The sequence below is a fragment of the Pavona decussata genome, unplaced genomic scaffold (assembly GCF_977016875.1).
Source record: "Pavona decussata unplaced genomic scaffold, jaPavDecu1.1 SCAFFOLD_3, whole genome shotgun sequence".
NCBI classification, from domain to species: domain Eukaryota; kingdom Metazoa; phylum Cnidaria; class Anthozoa; order Scleractinia; family Agariciidae; genus Pavona; species Pavona decussata.
In genome coordinates, this window is record NW_028145427.1 from 782,034 (window position 1) to 797,448 (window position 15,415).

The window sequence follows — 15,415 nt, forward strand, 5'->3', positions numbered from 1 at the left end:
AATACTATAGAATGGTCACGTGACCATTGTACAGCATCATATACCAACACTGAATCCAAATCCAACATTGAACAGGGATGGGGGCCTGGACCTACCACCGGTATACGACCTTAAACAACGGTCACGTGGTGGATAATCACGTGACCGATTAACCAAACGACTGAGGAATACGTTGAGATAACGTTGAAATATTACGTTCCGAAAAACTATTTGCTCTGAGTCAGTAATTTTTTAAACATTAAAAAGAAATGTTATTTACATCACACGAATAAACTAATGCGTTCTTGGATACCGCTACATTAATGCGAGTTTTAAAAGTACATGTACCAATTTTTTTTCTCGTGTGATTGTCAGCGTGAGTTTGCAGACATCATATCCTATTCCTTAGAGACAGCTTTCGCTGACTGTGTCAAAACCTCTATCAGAGTCACCAACAATAGTTTTTCTTTTGCAAGGTTTACTCTTACATGGACGGCGATCACACGACACACATCTCTAAAATTGCTGGATTCAAACCATTTCTGAAGTATCAGGGCTCGTTACGTTGGTTTTCAGAAGCCCACCTAAATTAGTATATGTAATCAAATGGACACGAGTGAAATTAGAAAATAATTTCATGCGCGTTTTGTCAAAATTCTAAGGCTAAGGAAATTATTAGAATTTTGACAAAACGCAAGTGAAATTATTTTTTAATTCAACGAATATACCATTTGATTACCCTTTACTATCATGGGTGACAAGTTACACTCACAATTGTCATCGGGTCCGTCTTGTTTACCATACAGGCAAAAAACCGCTCGAGTACTTTGCCCAACTGCTCAGGACGAACCGTCTCAGGGTTTTTCTCAAGGCCATTTTCATCACACCAGTTCTCAAAACCCCTCACTGAGATATAGGAAACGTTGCCATAGCAATTTTGTAATTTCACATGTGAAATTATAAATTAACGCTGAAATTTCACGCCAAAATGAAGGAGTAATTTGTGACCGATGATAATATAAAACGCATTCCTGACAGAGGGTTTTTCGCCGCGCAAAGAAATGTTTCATGAGCACGTCCCTCGTTTTAACTTAAATCAGTTATCAAATACATCTAGAGGTCAGGGAGAATTCAGAATATGTACAGACTCCCCAATGAAGAACAATTTGCCGCGCCGACAAAATTACCTTGATATCCTCAGAGATGTTGTTTGTCTTATAAAAACCAACCCACAATGCATTGTTGATGAAGTGGTTGAAAGTAGTTGGCCGCGGTAAACTCTAAGAAGAGAACAAAAGATAATAAGAAATAGAAAACTAGGATATACTTTGACCACAAAATCAAAATTCCATTGTAACAAAGTAGCAAATACAGTCTACTCCCGATAACTCGAACCTTCAGGGGAAATTGAAAAAGGTTCGAGTTATCGGGAGTTCGAGTTATCGAGGGTAAAATTATATAGAAAATGACCTGAAAGGAAGGAAAATTGGTTCGAGTTAGCGGGAGGTTCGAGTTAGCGAGGGTTCGAGTTATCGGGAGTCGACTGTATTCAGTGAACTACACAGGAGATTTACGCAAATAGCTGACGTCACAGTTATCACTGGTTTGGCATACACACGAGGCAGCTGGGTCCGTCGGCATTGCCTCGTTTGTATGCCTGTTTAAGCAAAACAATAATTGGACGCAGGCTCAACTATCAGAAACACAAGCGGTTCTCTACGGCAACGAACGTTAACCCTCTACTCATAACTACTTTTAAAATATACCTACAGCCTAGACTCACCTGGTCAGTGCAATTGTGTTGGAATAAGTCCGCCTGTACGAACCTCAGCTGATAAATCATCTTACTCAGAATCACAAGCGAGCTCCAGATTAAGAAACAGTAGGACAAAGCTCTTTGAAGAACACGTGACGGCATGGATATGCCAAGGAGAATGATGATTACAGCGTTAATCGCACATACCTGAAAAAGGGACACTTTATTCATCAAAAGATTCGTCAATTGGATACTCTTGGGGTTCTATGCTCTGATGGGACCGAAATAGCGCCGCAAAATCAAACAACGTTTATTTCTGAAAGACTTTTTGGTTTAACTTTCAGGTCTTCTTGGTTTTGCTGTTTTATCTCAAAAGGGTCATACAAAGAAAAAGGTGTCCCAACGTTACGGGAGTAGCCCCTCCTAGTAACACAGAATTACAGAAACAGAAGGACTAAAACAACAGGGAGCTAAAGCTGACCTGATAAAGCACCACACAAATCAGTGTCAAATTGACCAGTTTCAGCATGTGTAGCTCCCCAACTCTCCATAAAAACACGGTTAAGTCATTGTAAAAGTTCACTAGCTTTATGAGCGCCATCACCAGATAAGACTTCTGGGTACTCATCCTAGGCTCCCTCGGAGTCTCTGAAGGCCTGGTCCCATTTTGTTGTGAAGTGGAGGGTTCATTATGAGGTTCCACAGCACCCCTTGCCGAAGATTGATGAGATGTAGAGTGAGCTCGCACTCGCAGGTCAATCATGGCCAGGAATGGACGATGGAAGAAATGAAGTTGTATAACGATAACGATTGAAAAGGCGGTGGGTGTAAGGAGCTCTAGCAGCAGGCTGGCTTTGGTGTGTTGACGGAGACCAAGATTATACAACCTGTTGTGAAAGAGAAGACATCCACATTATCATTTTGATTATAATGGAAACGCCTTTCAAACAACAACGCTTTTAGCTTCAGTATGTGACAGTTTCACATTTTGCTACAGTTGTAAAATGTAGGTTTGTTCAATTACTTACCATTGATCCGAGAGTCCAGTGGCATTGTGCCAGTAAACAGGCATGTTGTCAAACTGGTAAGTGTAGATTAACAACAAAATACAGATCGAGTAAATCACCATCACCCACCACAGAGGACGCAGAATTAATCTCCACGTGGCAATAGATATCTATAAACAGAAAAAAGAAATCAGAGTATGATCAGAAATGAGAATCAGTGACGCAGTTTTGAAAGAAAATGAAGCTGCTGTTACGAAAATTCTGAAGTTTAAACGAAAGGTTCCCTGTAGGCAAGGCGTTAGTTCAGTTAGTGGCGAAAAGTAGAAGACAAAAGTTAAGATAATCGAAATGATGGGCACAATAACCACGTAAAGTGAAATTATTGTGATTCAAGGTTTTATTCTTGAAAAAATACTGAAATTCTCGCAAAAGGCTTCCGTAAATTTTCAAGACAAAGATACAGTGTATTAAGCGATAGCACGATGACATGGAGTCGTCCAGACGTCATGTTCTTCATCGGTACCTTTGCCTTGCAAATAGTTATCGCGGTTAACCACAAAAAGTTATCCCTGCAAGAACTTTACTCCATGTGTCAATTGGTAAACTTTGAAACAACTGGTGTTATGTTGTTACATTTTTGGACTTCTTGAGAACTTCTTTAAACGTAAACGAGGTAAAACCACACATTTGAAACTGCCAAAAGTTCTCCACTGTGCTGTACTAAGATAATAGAGAGATTCACAATCGCGTTTATGACAAAACGGCAAACGTGAGATTCGCGTTTATGTTTTCTTGAAAAAAAAAGTTCATAGATCAGAATAGTGCAAAACAATCGATTCTGGCCTTTTGAACACTATACAGGTAAAGTGATCAGTTTTACTGAAAAACTAAAAACAGCGAGCGGCAAATGAAGGATAAACATGGTCACGTGGTCATTTCGGTCCTTTACCGTTAATGTAATTCTAAATCCCTGTAATATTTTTGCTGCTTATGTCACTTGGTAAACCAGTAAACCACTTACCTGATAACAAATAAGTATAAATAGGAATATCGCCATATAGCCGATCTGGTAAACCGACACCTCATTTTGTAAACCGACCAATAAGAATGCACCGCAACAGAGTAGGATCCAGTACTTTGCGAGGACAGATTTCACCCACATCATGAGCGCCTTTGCATCATCAGATGCTTTGGGATCCAGCGCATCACCCTCCTCTGAACCAACAGCTAAGTGATGTAAACAAATGATGTACAGAAATAAACAACTACTAGCAGTGTAAGTGATAAAAAACTAAGCAACTATCTTCATATATCATTGAAAATTTTTTGTCAACAATCCGGATGAAAATTAACTGTGATTGTTTGCAGAGAAGACTTTCAAAGACACACCAAAATAAATAAATGTAGATGTAAGTCACGGGTGAGTGGCTGTACAACAGATATTGATACAGCTGATAAATTGTCTGTATTTTTATTTTAGTTTTACATGTACAACTGTATAGTAATAATAATCATTATTATCATCATAGTTATTGTTATTATTACAGTATTATTATTATTATTATTATTACTATTATTATTATTATTATTATTTAAAGGAAAATGACAAAACTCTTATTATTATTATTCTGATCTTTATTTTTTTTAATAACCTTTATTTGTATAGCAATTTATTGATCTTTATTATTACTATTATTAATAGTCATCATCATTATTAATAATAATATTATTAATATTAATTTAAATTTTATATTCCGTAGAATATTATTGTGTTTACTATTCCGAGTATTTGTAAATTGCCATTTGAAAAGTTTGTTGTTCTGTATTAAGAGAGTCAATAAACTTAAAGCATTTAGAAATTTGTACAATTACAATAATTTTAATTTCTTTTTCTACCTGAGGAAGATGATGTTCCCATGGAAGCTTTATAAAGAAAACAAAAATGTTAGATAGGTTCACACAAACAAAAAAGTCAACTTATCGAGAATTATTCAAAGACAAACAACATGTACCACTACTTTACAGTGTACATTAAATAATATTTCACTTGAAAATGCTTGTTTTAGATCAGGAAATTACTCCTTTTTAAGATTGACATTATATTTATGACTGGTCATTAATTACTTGCATTTAAGCCTCTAATTATTTTAATTTATAGTTAGTTATTTATAGCAAGAAATTTAACTAATTTTTTTTTAATTGAGACGTTATTAACAGTCAGGCCCCAGTTGTTCAAAGAGCGGATAATTTTATCCACTGGATAGGTCGCTATATGGCAGATAAAATCTGTGCAAGAATTTCCCTATAACCCTATAATTTGTGTACAAAGTAGAAGCATTTGTCTAATTTAAGTATGGGATTGTGTGAAAAACTTGCCAAAAGCTTTTGTTGGAGTACATTTTATCCGCTGAATAGCAACTTATCCACTGGATAAAGTTATCCACTCTTTGAACAACTGGGTCCAGGACAATGGCATTCATTTGCCATTCAATTGCATTCATTTGCCAAATTAAATATTAATTTTGACAGAAACATCATCTAATAGTTTGAAAATGACCATTTTTCATCGTGACCACACTGTTGGCAAATTCATCACCAACTCTTCTGTACAAGGTCAGAGCTATATCTGAAATAACACGTTTCTAGAGTACAAAGATTTATATCACAAAAAATAAAATATTTAAAGAGACTTATTATACCTTTGCATGAACGCTATACATCGTTTTTAAAACAAGTAATAATTATAAAAAAAAATTATTATAATGAAATGGTATACTTGTAAAATAAGGAAATAATTTCACTTGCATTTTGTCAAAATTTTAATAATTTCCTTTGCCTAAAGGGTTGGGTAACTATTAGAATTTTGACAAAATGCATGTGAAATTATTTCCTTATTCCACTTGTCACCATTTGATTACATATACTTATTGCATACTTACACATTTTTCTAAGTGCCTTCAAAAATGGATGCGCAAGATTTCTTAGTGGAAGAGATTCTTCGTTTTCTCTTTCCCTTCTCTTCATTTTCTTCTCTCTGATGTGTTGCCGCAGCGTCACCCAGAACACCCAGGTAAAGAGGGTCTAGAAATCAACAGATCAATAGGACATTTTCACTATGGCGTCATTTGACTACAACTACCAGAATCCTTCACTTTTTTATTTTCTCATGCTAATTAGAGCTATTGTTCTTTGCTCTCCACTGGGATCACAAAATTTAAATTTGAAACACTTTTTTTATTTTCTCATGCTAATTAGAGCTATTGTTCTTTGCTCTCCACTGGGATTACAAAATTTAAATTTGAAAAGGAAAACCAAATGAATTCTGGTAGTTGTAGTCAAATGACGCCATCATGAAAATGGCCTATTGATTAGAAGAAATTTCAATCAGAACTTCCCAAAAAAACAAATCAATTCTGCCATACACACTATAGTTATTGCACAGTTGTAAAGAATTTCCCATTTTCCCTTCACTGTTACCAATCATGGACTTTCCATATAGAAGATGAGTGACTAGGATGTACCAAGAGAGTTTGCTGCAAACAAAAAATTAAATTGGAGGGAGTAGTATGGGGTAGGGCAGGGAAAGAGGAGAGTGAGGGTCGACACGTGACTGTAGTCCCTAGGCCTGTAGGGATAGTTGACTAGCATTAACTACGGCAACAAGCTCTGTAATGGAACTGCTTACTTGAGCTCCCAAGTGTAAACAGGGAAATTGCCATTTCTTCAGCCCCAGCTCTGAGTAATCAAACGTCCCTGTTGGGTCTTGCAGTGGCAACTCCTCATCTGTCAACTCAAGGCCATAAACATACTGAACAAGGAGAAGCAACTCAGCATAGATCACAAGTCCTGGTGAGGAGACCATACAGAACCATCGCGCAAAAGGGGTAATCCAGATGAGACAGGCCCATAGAAGGAGGACAAAGGTCAACCAAGAGTGGTATGTGATACTCCAGGCCTGTGAAAACAACATTGCTAGATTTAGTTTGCTTAGAACTAAACACACATGTGTAAGAATTACAATAAATTATTAGGACTTTAGTTACATGCCATACAGTATTGAAGTGAAAAAGAAGTACATAGTAGTGAAATGGAGATTTACCAAAAATTAATACAATTTGTTAACATCCCTTTGACCCTGAGCAACCCCTTGAAAGGGAGCGACATTAATATTTAGGGAAATTAATTTATAACAATTAACCATTAAACATGAGTAAATTATAAATTTTCAATTGAGTGTCAAAAGCCCAAAACCAAAGTAATTATTTTAGACAATAACAACAGATGTGAAAAGGTCAATTAACCAATCAGACCTTGAAGCAAATACATGTACATCAACTGGAGTCAAGTGTGGGAAAACATGTTCAAGCAAGTCATGGTTTATGTTTGGTTTTGCATGTTGCTGGAAAATGGTCCAGGATCTGCTAACAAATCACAGAGCATAGTAAAGGAAATAAAAGGCAAATGCAAAGTTACTTTGACACTCAAATGAAAAGGACTCTATCACTACAATCAACACTTAGAGAATTTTGGTCTTAGGGGAGGATATAACCTGTACCCTCAGAGTATTAAAGTGCATCTACTGTTACTGGGGTCACTTAAAGGGGAAGTATCACGCAAAATTTGCTGTCATTTCGAAACCCAAAAATGTTTGTCTGTCAGCAGAAAAAGAAATAATTGTCAAGTTTGGTATAAATATCACCCCAGTGCAATAAAACTGTCGATTAGTGCCTCTGGTCAGAGACAGAGTATGCCGGTATGGATTGAAACTTGAAAAATGTCAGGCTAATGTTTTTCAAGTTCTCGCATTTTTGTTTCCAAACTGGGCTAGAACAGATCACGAGTTGTTCCTTTCAAGAACTGAGTTGATTTCTTTGCTCTTGTCATTCTAGAATTATCAAATTTGGCAGCTGAGTGAAGGTCTTATTTCATCATTTCAAAAAAGGTACCAAAACCCCATGATACATGTACTTCCCCTTTAAACAAAGATGACCAATCACATCACAGGACAAGCACAATAAATTCCCTCTACAGTCGATCAAACCAATCAACACTTACAACCAAAGCAAGCAAAGATTACAAAGTTTTCACAAAGAGAGCTAAATCAGAGGATTCTTTACCGAAAATTTTGTAAACTTGTGTCTTTGCTTTGCTTTGGCTATTAAAGTGCTGATTGGTTCGATGGACTTTAGCGGGAGTGTCCTGTGATGTGATTGGTCAACTTGTGACCCTGGTAACAGTAGTCACACTGTAAACTTGTATTGCTTCTCGATTCAACTTTTAATCACAAAACTGGATACTTGCCATCATAATAATGAGAGCTGCAATGTAACTCTGCCTCATAAGAAACATCATAATGCTTCCCAGAGTTCCCTGCACTCCGGGGTATTCATCAACCTCTCTGATAGGTTGCACGGGCTCTTCTGCTACGACATTCTCAGGCAGAGGACCCAACGTGTTGTAGTTTGTTTGGCCGGGGCCTGCCATAAGGGACTGCAATATTTATAAACAACATGTTGATTAGTTTTAACCAAATAGCTCAAGATGCATATTGTTGAATAGGTTGGAATCTTATGCAGGCCTTCAATCAGCCTATAAAGCCCGGGGGTGTGGGGACTCCCATATGGAACAGACGGGGATGCTCATTGGAACTTTTGAATTTCACCCCTAAGGGAGACCACCTGGCTCAAGCTTTTTGTGACCCCTAAAGGAGACCAATCTGGGCGTGGCTTAAGCAAATTTAAAAAGAAAATTTAAGTTCTGTTTCTCTTCATGTAATTCTGTGTTTCTTCACGGAACTCTAAACGAGACCTTGGCGGCTTAAAATATTGGCGCTTTGCCCGGAACACCCTAAGCGAGACCAAAATCCAAAATTTACACCCCTAAGCGAGACAACGAGCATCCTCATCTGTTTCATATGGGAGTCCCCCACCCCCCCCCCCCCCTCCTGGGCTAATAAATGTTAGAACATTTAAGCTGGAATCCTGCTTCCTTGTGTGGACAACAAATTTCCGTCAATCTGCACACCAGCCACTAAGCCAGCCAGTGCCATGAGAGAGACTTCACATTACATACCTACCAAACATTGGAATAAATTGATAATAAATCTTGAAATCACGAGTGAATTACTCCAGCAAGCCCTTGCATTTTGTGAAAAAAATAAATTTGCTGAAACGTTTTATTTTATTCACCAGGCATGAAACACCACATAATAACATCATATTTCTTTTTCACAAATTTTGTCCTCAAGCCTGTATACCTGTCTCTCAGATGTGTAGGCCTGGGGCCAAGTACGTGGGTCCCACCAATGTGTTTGGTTTTCACTGTACCTGGAACTATTCTCCTGTGTTGACCAGAAAGACATCGTGCTATTAAAATCATCTTCCTTCAATGTAATATATAACTGTACTGAACCTAGCAGTCTTTTCTGACTCAAACAAATGCGATTTTGAATGGATGTTGAAGGTTCAAATTAATCCGCACACATACTTTTTCTCACTGTATACATGTACATGTCAAATTTTAGGCAGATTTTTGTTTTCTCCAAAAATGTGTGAATTACAGTCGAACCTCCCGTAAGCAACCACCCATAATGTCAAGGATATGTGGCCGCTTACGGGAGGTGGTCGCTTACCAGAGGTCAGACCACGGGGGGGTCTAAAATTTCAGGTAATTTACATATGGTAATTGCGGAGACCAAACCCTTTCGCCAGTTCTTATCGAAACCTAAAGTAATAAATTTTCTTTAAACTGCCTGATTTATGAGTAGACAGTAAACGGCATTTTTGCAATGTTACATTTCAAGCATAAAGCATCTACAGCTTTCGCATTTGTTTGTTTGTTATGTAATTCAGTTGACGTTCTTTATCGCCACAATTTTTCTGTTGAGTAATACAAGGTTGGGAAAGTCATCACCGGTCATGCACGTACACTGTACATGCATGCTATTTACAAGATAAGAGAGTTTCTTTCCTGCAAGGGATTCAACCTGATTAAAGTTTATTTCAGTGTGCACTATAGTGCTTGTGTATGTTATGGTAAGCTATTTCGGGAAACACTTCCGGTAGCTCCGGCTGTGAGATTTTAATACAGCGTCTGTTATTGTGTGGACCAATATGTTACAGCGACACATTTTGCAATCCCCCCCCCCCCCCCGATCCTGAGAGATACAGCAGATTGTGTTTCAAGTGGTCACCTACAGGAGGTTAAAAACAATTGAAAATTTTAAACAATCATCTCTAAAAGTGGTCGCTTACGGGAGGTGGTCGCTTACGAGTGGTGGTCGCCTACGAAAGGTTCCATCTATAGTGATTTGCCTTGAAAACTTTTGGTATTTTGGAAAAGTGCATGGTCGCTAATGAGAGGTGGTCACTTACGAGAGGTGGTCGCAAAGGGAGGTTTGACTGTATTATGTACAAGTGGCCTTCAATTTGTTTATTCAGACAACATTGCCATCAAGGTTTTTTTTTTGCCAGTTTACACTTCTTTTTAAAGAAAAATCATGCAAAAATATCAAGTCAGCGAATGAAATACAAAGCAAGAAGCAGAACAACAGAACCTAGCAATCTTCTTTGATTAAATTGAAGGCTATAAGGTACAAAAACTTGGACACTTTAGAGCAAACCAAAACATTGATTAGCTGAAACTAAACACATGATTAAGTTCATGTACTCTCAGTTCTTCACTGAATAGGGGAAACACAGCCATGTTAATGTCATACACATTAATAATAACAATAATTGAAGGGGTGCCTGGAAAAAAGCGCTAAGTGACTTCTGATAAACTGCTAGAATCTCCTTCCAAATTTTCTTGTTATCACTTGTGAAATAAAAGGAGAATTTGACCTTACATCAAAAGTCACTTAGGGCCTTATTCCACGCACCCCTTCAATTATTATAACATTACATGTATTACAAATCTTCCAAATCAAAATACAAAACTATGTCTCTCAAATTATTTTTTTATAATTATAACTATATTTTATTGTTAGTGTAAAGCAATGATTTGTTAGCAACTGGATGTACTTTACATTTATGAAGTAAAATCTTGTTTCTGTTGCTAACAGCCAGTAAAGTGCTAAGATCACACCAGGAGATGCACACTGGGGCCAGTCTAGATACGGCTGAACATGAAGCACCAATGGAGCATTGCAGTCTGTGTATATTATTCCAACAAGACCAAACAACCTAATCAAGGAAAAATGATACATTAACTCATTTTCAAACACCTGTGTTCACCAGTTAGTAAAAGTGAGACCAGTTCAATCAGTATTTTCTTTAATTTGTTTAAATTAATTTAATTTCCATGTATAAGAAATTTCATATTTGAACCCTTAACAGTTAAGCAATAAATCAATATTACTTTAAGTTGCCGTAAAATAACTGCAAAAGCTTCTAGAAGGAAAGTATAAAGTTGCAGAGGGAAGAAACAGTTCACAGATAAAAAAAACCTTCCATGTGAAGGCTATACAGTAACTCATATTTTCTGGAACATTTCACATTTCACTACTTTGTGTAGGCTTGAATTTTTCAAACAAAGTTTTCCAGTTTTGATTCAACCATGAGCAACCATGAACAATGATTGAAGAAATGTACTGTACTTGTCCTATGAGTAATGGTAATACTGTAGGACTCAGTGGAGTACAATTCAGGGAGTATTCAAGTGAGTGATTTACGCGCTTGGCCTATTTGAAATTACGAGCATGATTACCCCTGAATTGTACAACATGAAGTCCGATTACTGGCCAATCTGTTCGCGAAACAAGAGCTAATTTCAAGGGAGCAACCCCTGAGAAAACTTCACAGCCAAATTTCAATCTACTAAATAGCATACTTTAGTTTTCAAACAAGCTCTTCAACTGAGTGTTATGAATCAATCATACATGTAGGTCTAGGACAAAAAAAGGAAATGTACAGTACCTTGCAAGCAAACTCTCTGGGGGTAAGGAAGTCTGAAAAAATTGGAATTGATACATGTACAAGGTCATCACATGTACACCAGAGTAGACCATGAGAGCAAACCTTAAGTAGGCAAATGCTCTTTTTCTTCGCAATCTAAAAGCCTTGTGACAAGCCCACAATGTTCCTAGGATCAAGAATATTATAAAGTATATTGCAGAGGCTAGTGATGGCAGCATTATTCCTCCAACTAACAACATGACAGCAATGAAATAAGGCATGACATTATCCCAAGTGGATGATTCCGTTGACACCCTGGTATGCTGTGGAGTATGTGAATAAAGCGGTGACGCATTGATCAATCCTCGGCAACAAACAACACATGTTATTGCTATCACCATGACCACCACATCAGGGGCAATGATCCTGAAGATATCCAGAGGTGGAACACCGTCAAACCTGCAAAAGAATATCATCAAACTTGATATCAAGACCAACGCTAACTGTTCCCAACTTTCAGTTTTGATCTTTACACTTTTGAGTCAATCACATTTTGAAGAAAAAGAAATGGTTTTAAAATTACATTATTCTCTGGCAAGCATTGCTGTTGTAAAGGGGTTTACATTATAGGTACATGTATGACTGATTCACACATTCAGGTTAAAGGAAAAAGGTGTAAATCTATTCATAATTCAAGTGATTCACTTTTTTTAACAATAAGTGTATTATCGTTTGTCTCACGATGTAGTCACTTTGAGTTGTACATCGCGATGTTTCACCTTTTTTTTGCAGGGGGGAGGGGAGGTTGAAACTTTCAAATCAGTTTGATTTTGATTTCCCTTTGTCTCAGATTATGGTAATGAATACCACACAAAGGAAAATAAAGATTAAACTGGCTTGAAAATTTTTAAACCAAAAAATTAATATTAAACCACAACATATTTAATAATGTTGTAATGTTCAAAGAAATGAATTACTTGTATAGAGTATAAACTAAATCATGACAAATACAGCCAATATATACAATTATATGTACATGCAAATATACAGTGTAGTAGGTACTGTTAATTCTAACACTTTGCTCACCTGCTTAATCCAATTTGTCTGGTAAGTTGTTCATAAGTTGAGCCTACCAAACAATAACCATCATGGATGTTAATTTAAGTGAAATCAACCCAAAAGAAGACTTTAAAAAATATATACATTCAAAATTGGCAGAAGACACAGAACAGTAAATAGCTTACAGTTTGGGAAAAAATGACCATACGGTGGCAGGGCTCCCAAGACTATCTGGAAAATAATCTGCGCCATCAACGCAAACACTGATAAACCCAGTAAGGCCTTCTGAAAATGACCTGTGGAGGCTGCAGCTGGGGAAAACAAAAATGGAATTATAGTAACAATCAATAACACCAATATGGCAATCATCTGTAAAACAAGTCAACTAATAACATTATAACTTTACAGTCACAAAATAATAGCTATCCAGTACAATATACATTCTTGGATGGAGAGGTTGCTTCAAAAAGTAATATCCAGAATATCTTGAACTGATCATAAACGACAAAGTTAGATGTACCCAAGACTAATATTTGTTCTGAATCCCAAAAATAGTGCAAAATATCTTTGCCATCCAAGTTAAGAAACCCTAACTGTTTCTTAAACCATCCTAAAAGGCACGGAATGTAACCAGGGGGAGTAGCCGCAAAAGGAAGCACTGCCCTCAAAGGGATGTATTAAGCCAAGTTAGGTGAGGGGTAGGGGGGGGGGGAGGAGTACTCAAGATACTGTATGTTACCAATGGGTGGTGTAAAGACTCTTCTTAAGTATAAAATTAACATAAAGTTTACAGCCCAACGAGTGAATGAGTGAGTGACATTTCCCCACATTACGATAACTCATTCATTGCGCATGTGCCTGTTTAAGAGTTAAAAATGAGTTATTTCATGATTTTTGTTTTTAGGGAGGGGGGCTTAAAATTTTATAGCAGATTTTTGTGGATTGAAAATTTGACAGGAACCTTTTTTTCTCTTTCTTTTTTTTTATTATCTTCATCTTTTTTTTTTTTTTTTTCTTGTGTATCCATGTTTGTTTGTGTGTTTATTCCCGAATAGACATATCAACCTTTGTTTTCTTCAATTTGCCAGATCAGCCACCCAGCTCAATTAGCTCTAATTATTATTCTGGGTGGGATTTAACTTGATGTGGTCGTTTAATTCTTGTAACTACCTCATGTAAATGAGGGTAAATAAACTTCACTTGTTGTTCAGCTTTCTTCAGGATTGAAAAGAACAAACCAAGGCATCCTAGAACATAATTGTTGAATTGGACTAATAATTCATTTTGTGATGTTTCATTTTCATGGCTAGAAAGTGTTATAAAGCCTTCACTTTTAATTTTTACAAGTGGTTTCCCCCTTAACAAAAATTATAGCTCCCCACTTTGAACAAATTTACTGAAGTCAGTCTAAATTTTAAAGTTGTCACAGTTGCATCAGGAATGAATACCTGGGAGATCATTTTCAAAGCCCCGTCCCATAGACCCACCTCCCCACCCTGAGTAAAGAAAATCTAGGGAATAACAATAACATAAATTTCACTGAAATGCTGAAAGTCCTAGATCTCATTGTATAAATAGGTTTGAATGCTTTAAGTTTTCAATATAGTCAGCATTTTTCAAACCTCTTGATGGATTTGGCAGAAGTGGTATAGCCAGAAGGCAACACAGATAGATGACTGAAAAGCCACTGAATCTGAAACAACAAGCTGGGGAAAAAACAAATAGATAAGAAAATGTAATTCATTTATCTAAAATAAACAACTATAAACAGATCAAATAATTCAAGCAAAAGTTAAACAGTAACTATTTTTAAGGGATTCTAATGCTCACAGTTCTAATGCATTGTGCACAGATGATGGTGCCATGCCAAGTTTTGAAAGAAGAATCAAATATCAGAAAAATTACGTCACCGACAGGAAAGGACTTTCTGGTGAACAGAGAAAATCAAGGACCACTGAGTCAATATCCCCTTTAGCACTTGAACGAAGCGTCGTTTTAACGAAGCATTTAATCACTCTTAAAAACCCAAATCGATTAAGGTTAAGCTGTAAAATTATCTCTCGTTTGGCCACAAATTAAACCTGTGTATTAAACGTGCGCCAATACAAATCTGTGATCCTATTAAACGAGAAACTGGGCGCAAAATTCCCCGCCGATTCAAAACAAACAAGAAAATACTGGCCCGCCACATTCGTAAATCATGATGCGGGTTAATTCGAAGTTTGCGGTTGATAAAGTGAAGACAAACGAACCAGAGAAACGCCTGCAACTCGTTTCATGTGAGCTGCATTGCGTGAGCTAGCGAGTGTTCAACTGGTGTTATGAAATGAACAAGAAGCTCACAGGAAGGAACACCCACAAGATTAACCTACCTCCTAGCAAGACAAGTGGAAGAATCCATCTGAATAGAAGCGTGCAAACTACAGGTGACGACATTCTCGTGAATCCCAAAAAATACTCTTGCACTGTTAGATCGTCCAAAAGGAAAAACTGACTATTTCGTCCGCAGAGGCAGTCTCAAGTCTTTCAGCCCCCGAATCGGGGGACATGTCCCAACAGTTTCGTAAAACGCTTTTCGAAATAAACCAGGCTAAACTAACGTTCGTACTGACAATTGTGAAAAAAATTGAATCCTCCACTTAATTTCAGCCGTAAATTACGGCAAAAGAAACCAGGACATGATAATTTCACAGCGATTTCACAGCCCAAATGAAAACACG

The 15,415-nt window shown here is 37.1% G+C and overlaps 1 protein-coding gene across 2 annotated transcripts in view; it reads right to left on the reverse strand.

Moving 5' to 3' along the window:
* Positions 1-15,415, reverse strand: part of LOC146489766 (piezo-type mechanosensitive ion channel component 1-like) — a 46,217-nt gene extending 30,802 nt beyond the window's left edge. The window contains exons 1-16 of one of the 2 annotated variants that reach the window (XM_085092780.1): positions 15,068-15,415; positions 14,318-14,401; positions 12,881-13,006; positions 12,723-12,765; positions 11,658-12,095; positions 10,769-10,925; positions 8,999-9,082; positions 8,044-8,232; positions 6,428-6,697; positions 5,682-5,823; positions 4,639-4,665; positions 3,764-3,969; positions 2,764-2,912; positions 2,217-2,622; positions 1,763-1,942; positions 1,167-1,259 (exon numbers count right to left, since the gene is read on the reverse strand). In XM_085092780.1, the coding sequence (XP_084948906.1) occupies positions 1,167-1,259; positions 1,763-1,942; positions 2,217-2,622; positions 2,764-2,912; positions 3,764-3,969; positions 4,639-4,665; positions 5,682-5,823; positions 6,428-6,697; positions 8,044-8,232; positions 8,999-9,082; positions 10,769-10,925; positions 11,658-12,095; positions 12,723-12,765; positions 12,881-13,006; positions 14,318-14,401; positions 15,068-15,131 (2,658 nt within the window). In that variant the 5' untranslated portion in view covers positions 15,132-15,415. The remainder of the gene's footprint in view (positions 1-1,166; positions 1,260-1,762; positions 1,943-2,216; positions 2,623-2,763; positions 2,913-3,763; positions 3,970-4,638; positions 4,666-5,681; positions 5,824-6,427; positions 6,698-8,043; positions 8,233-8,998; positions 9,083-10,768; positions 10,926-11,657; positions 12,096-12,722; positions 12,766-12,880; positions 13,007-14,317; positions 14,402-15,067) is intronic. The other variant, XM_085092833.1, reaches the window with a different exon arrangement.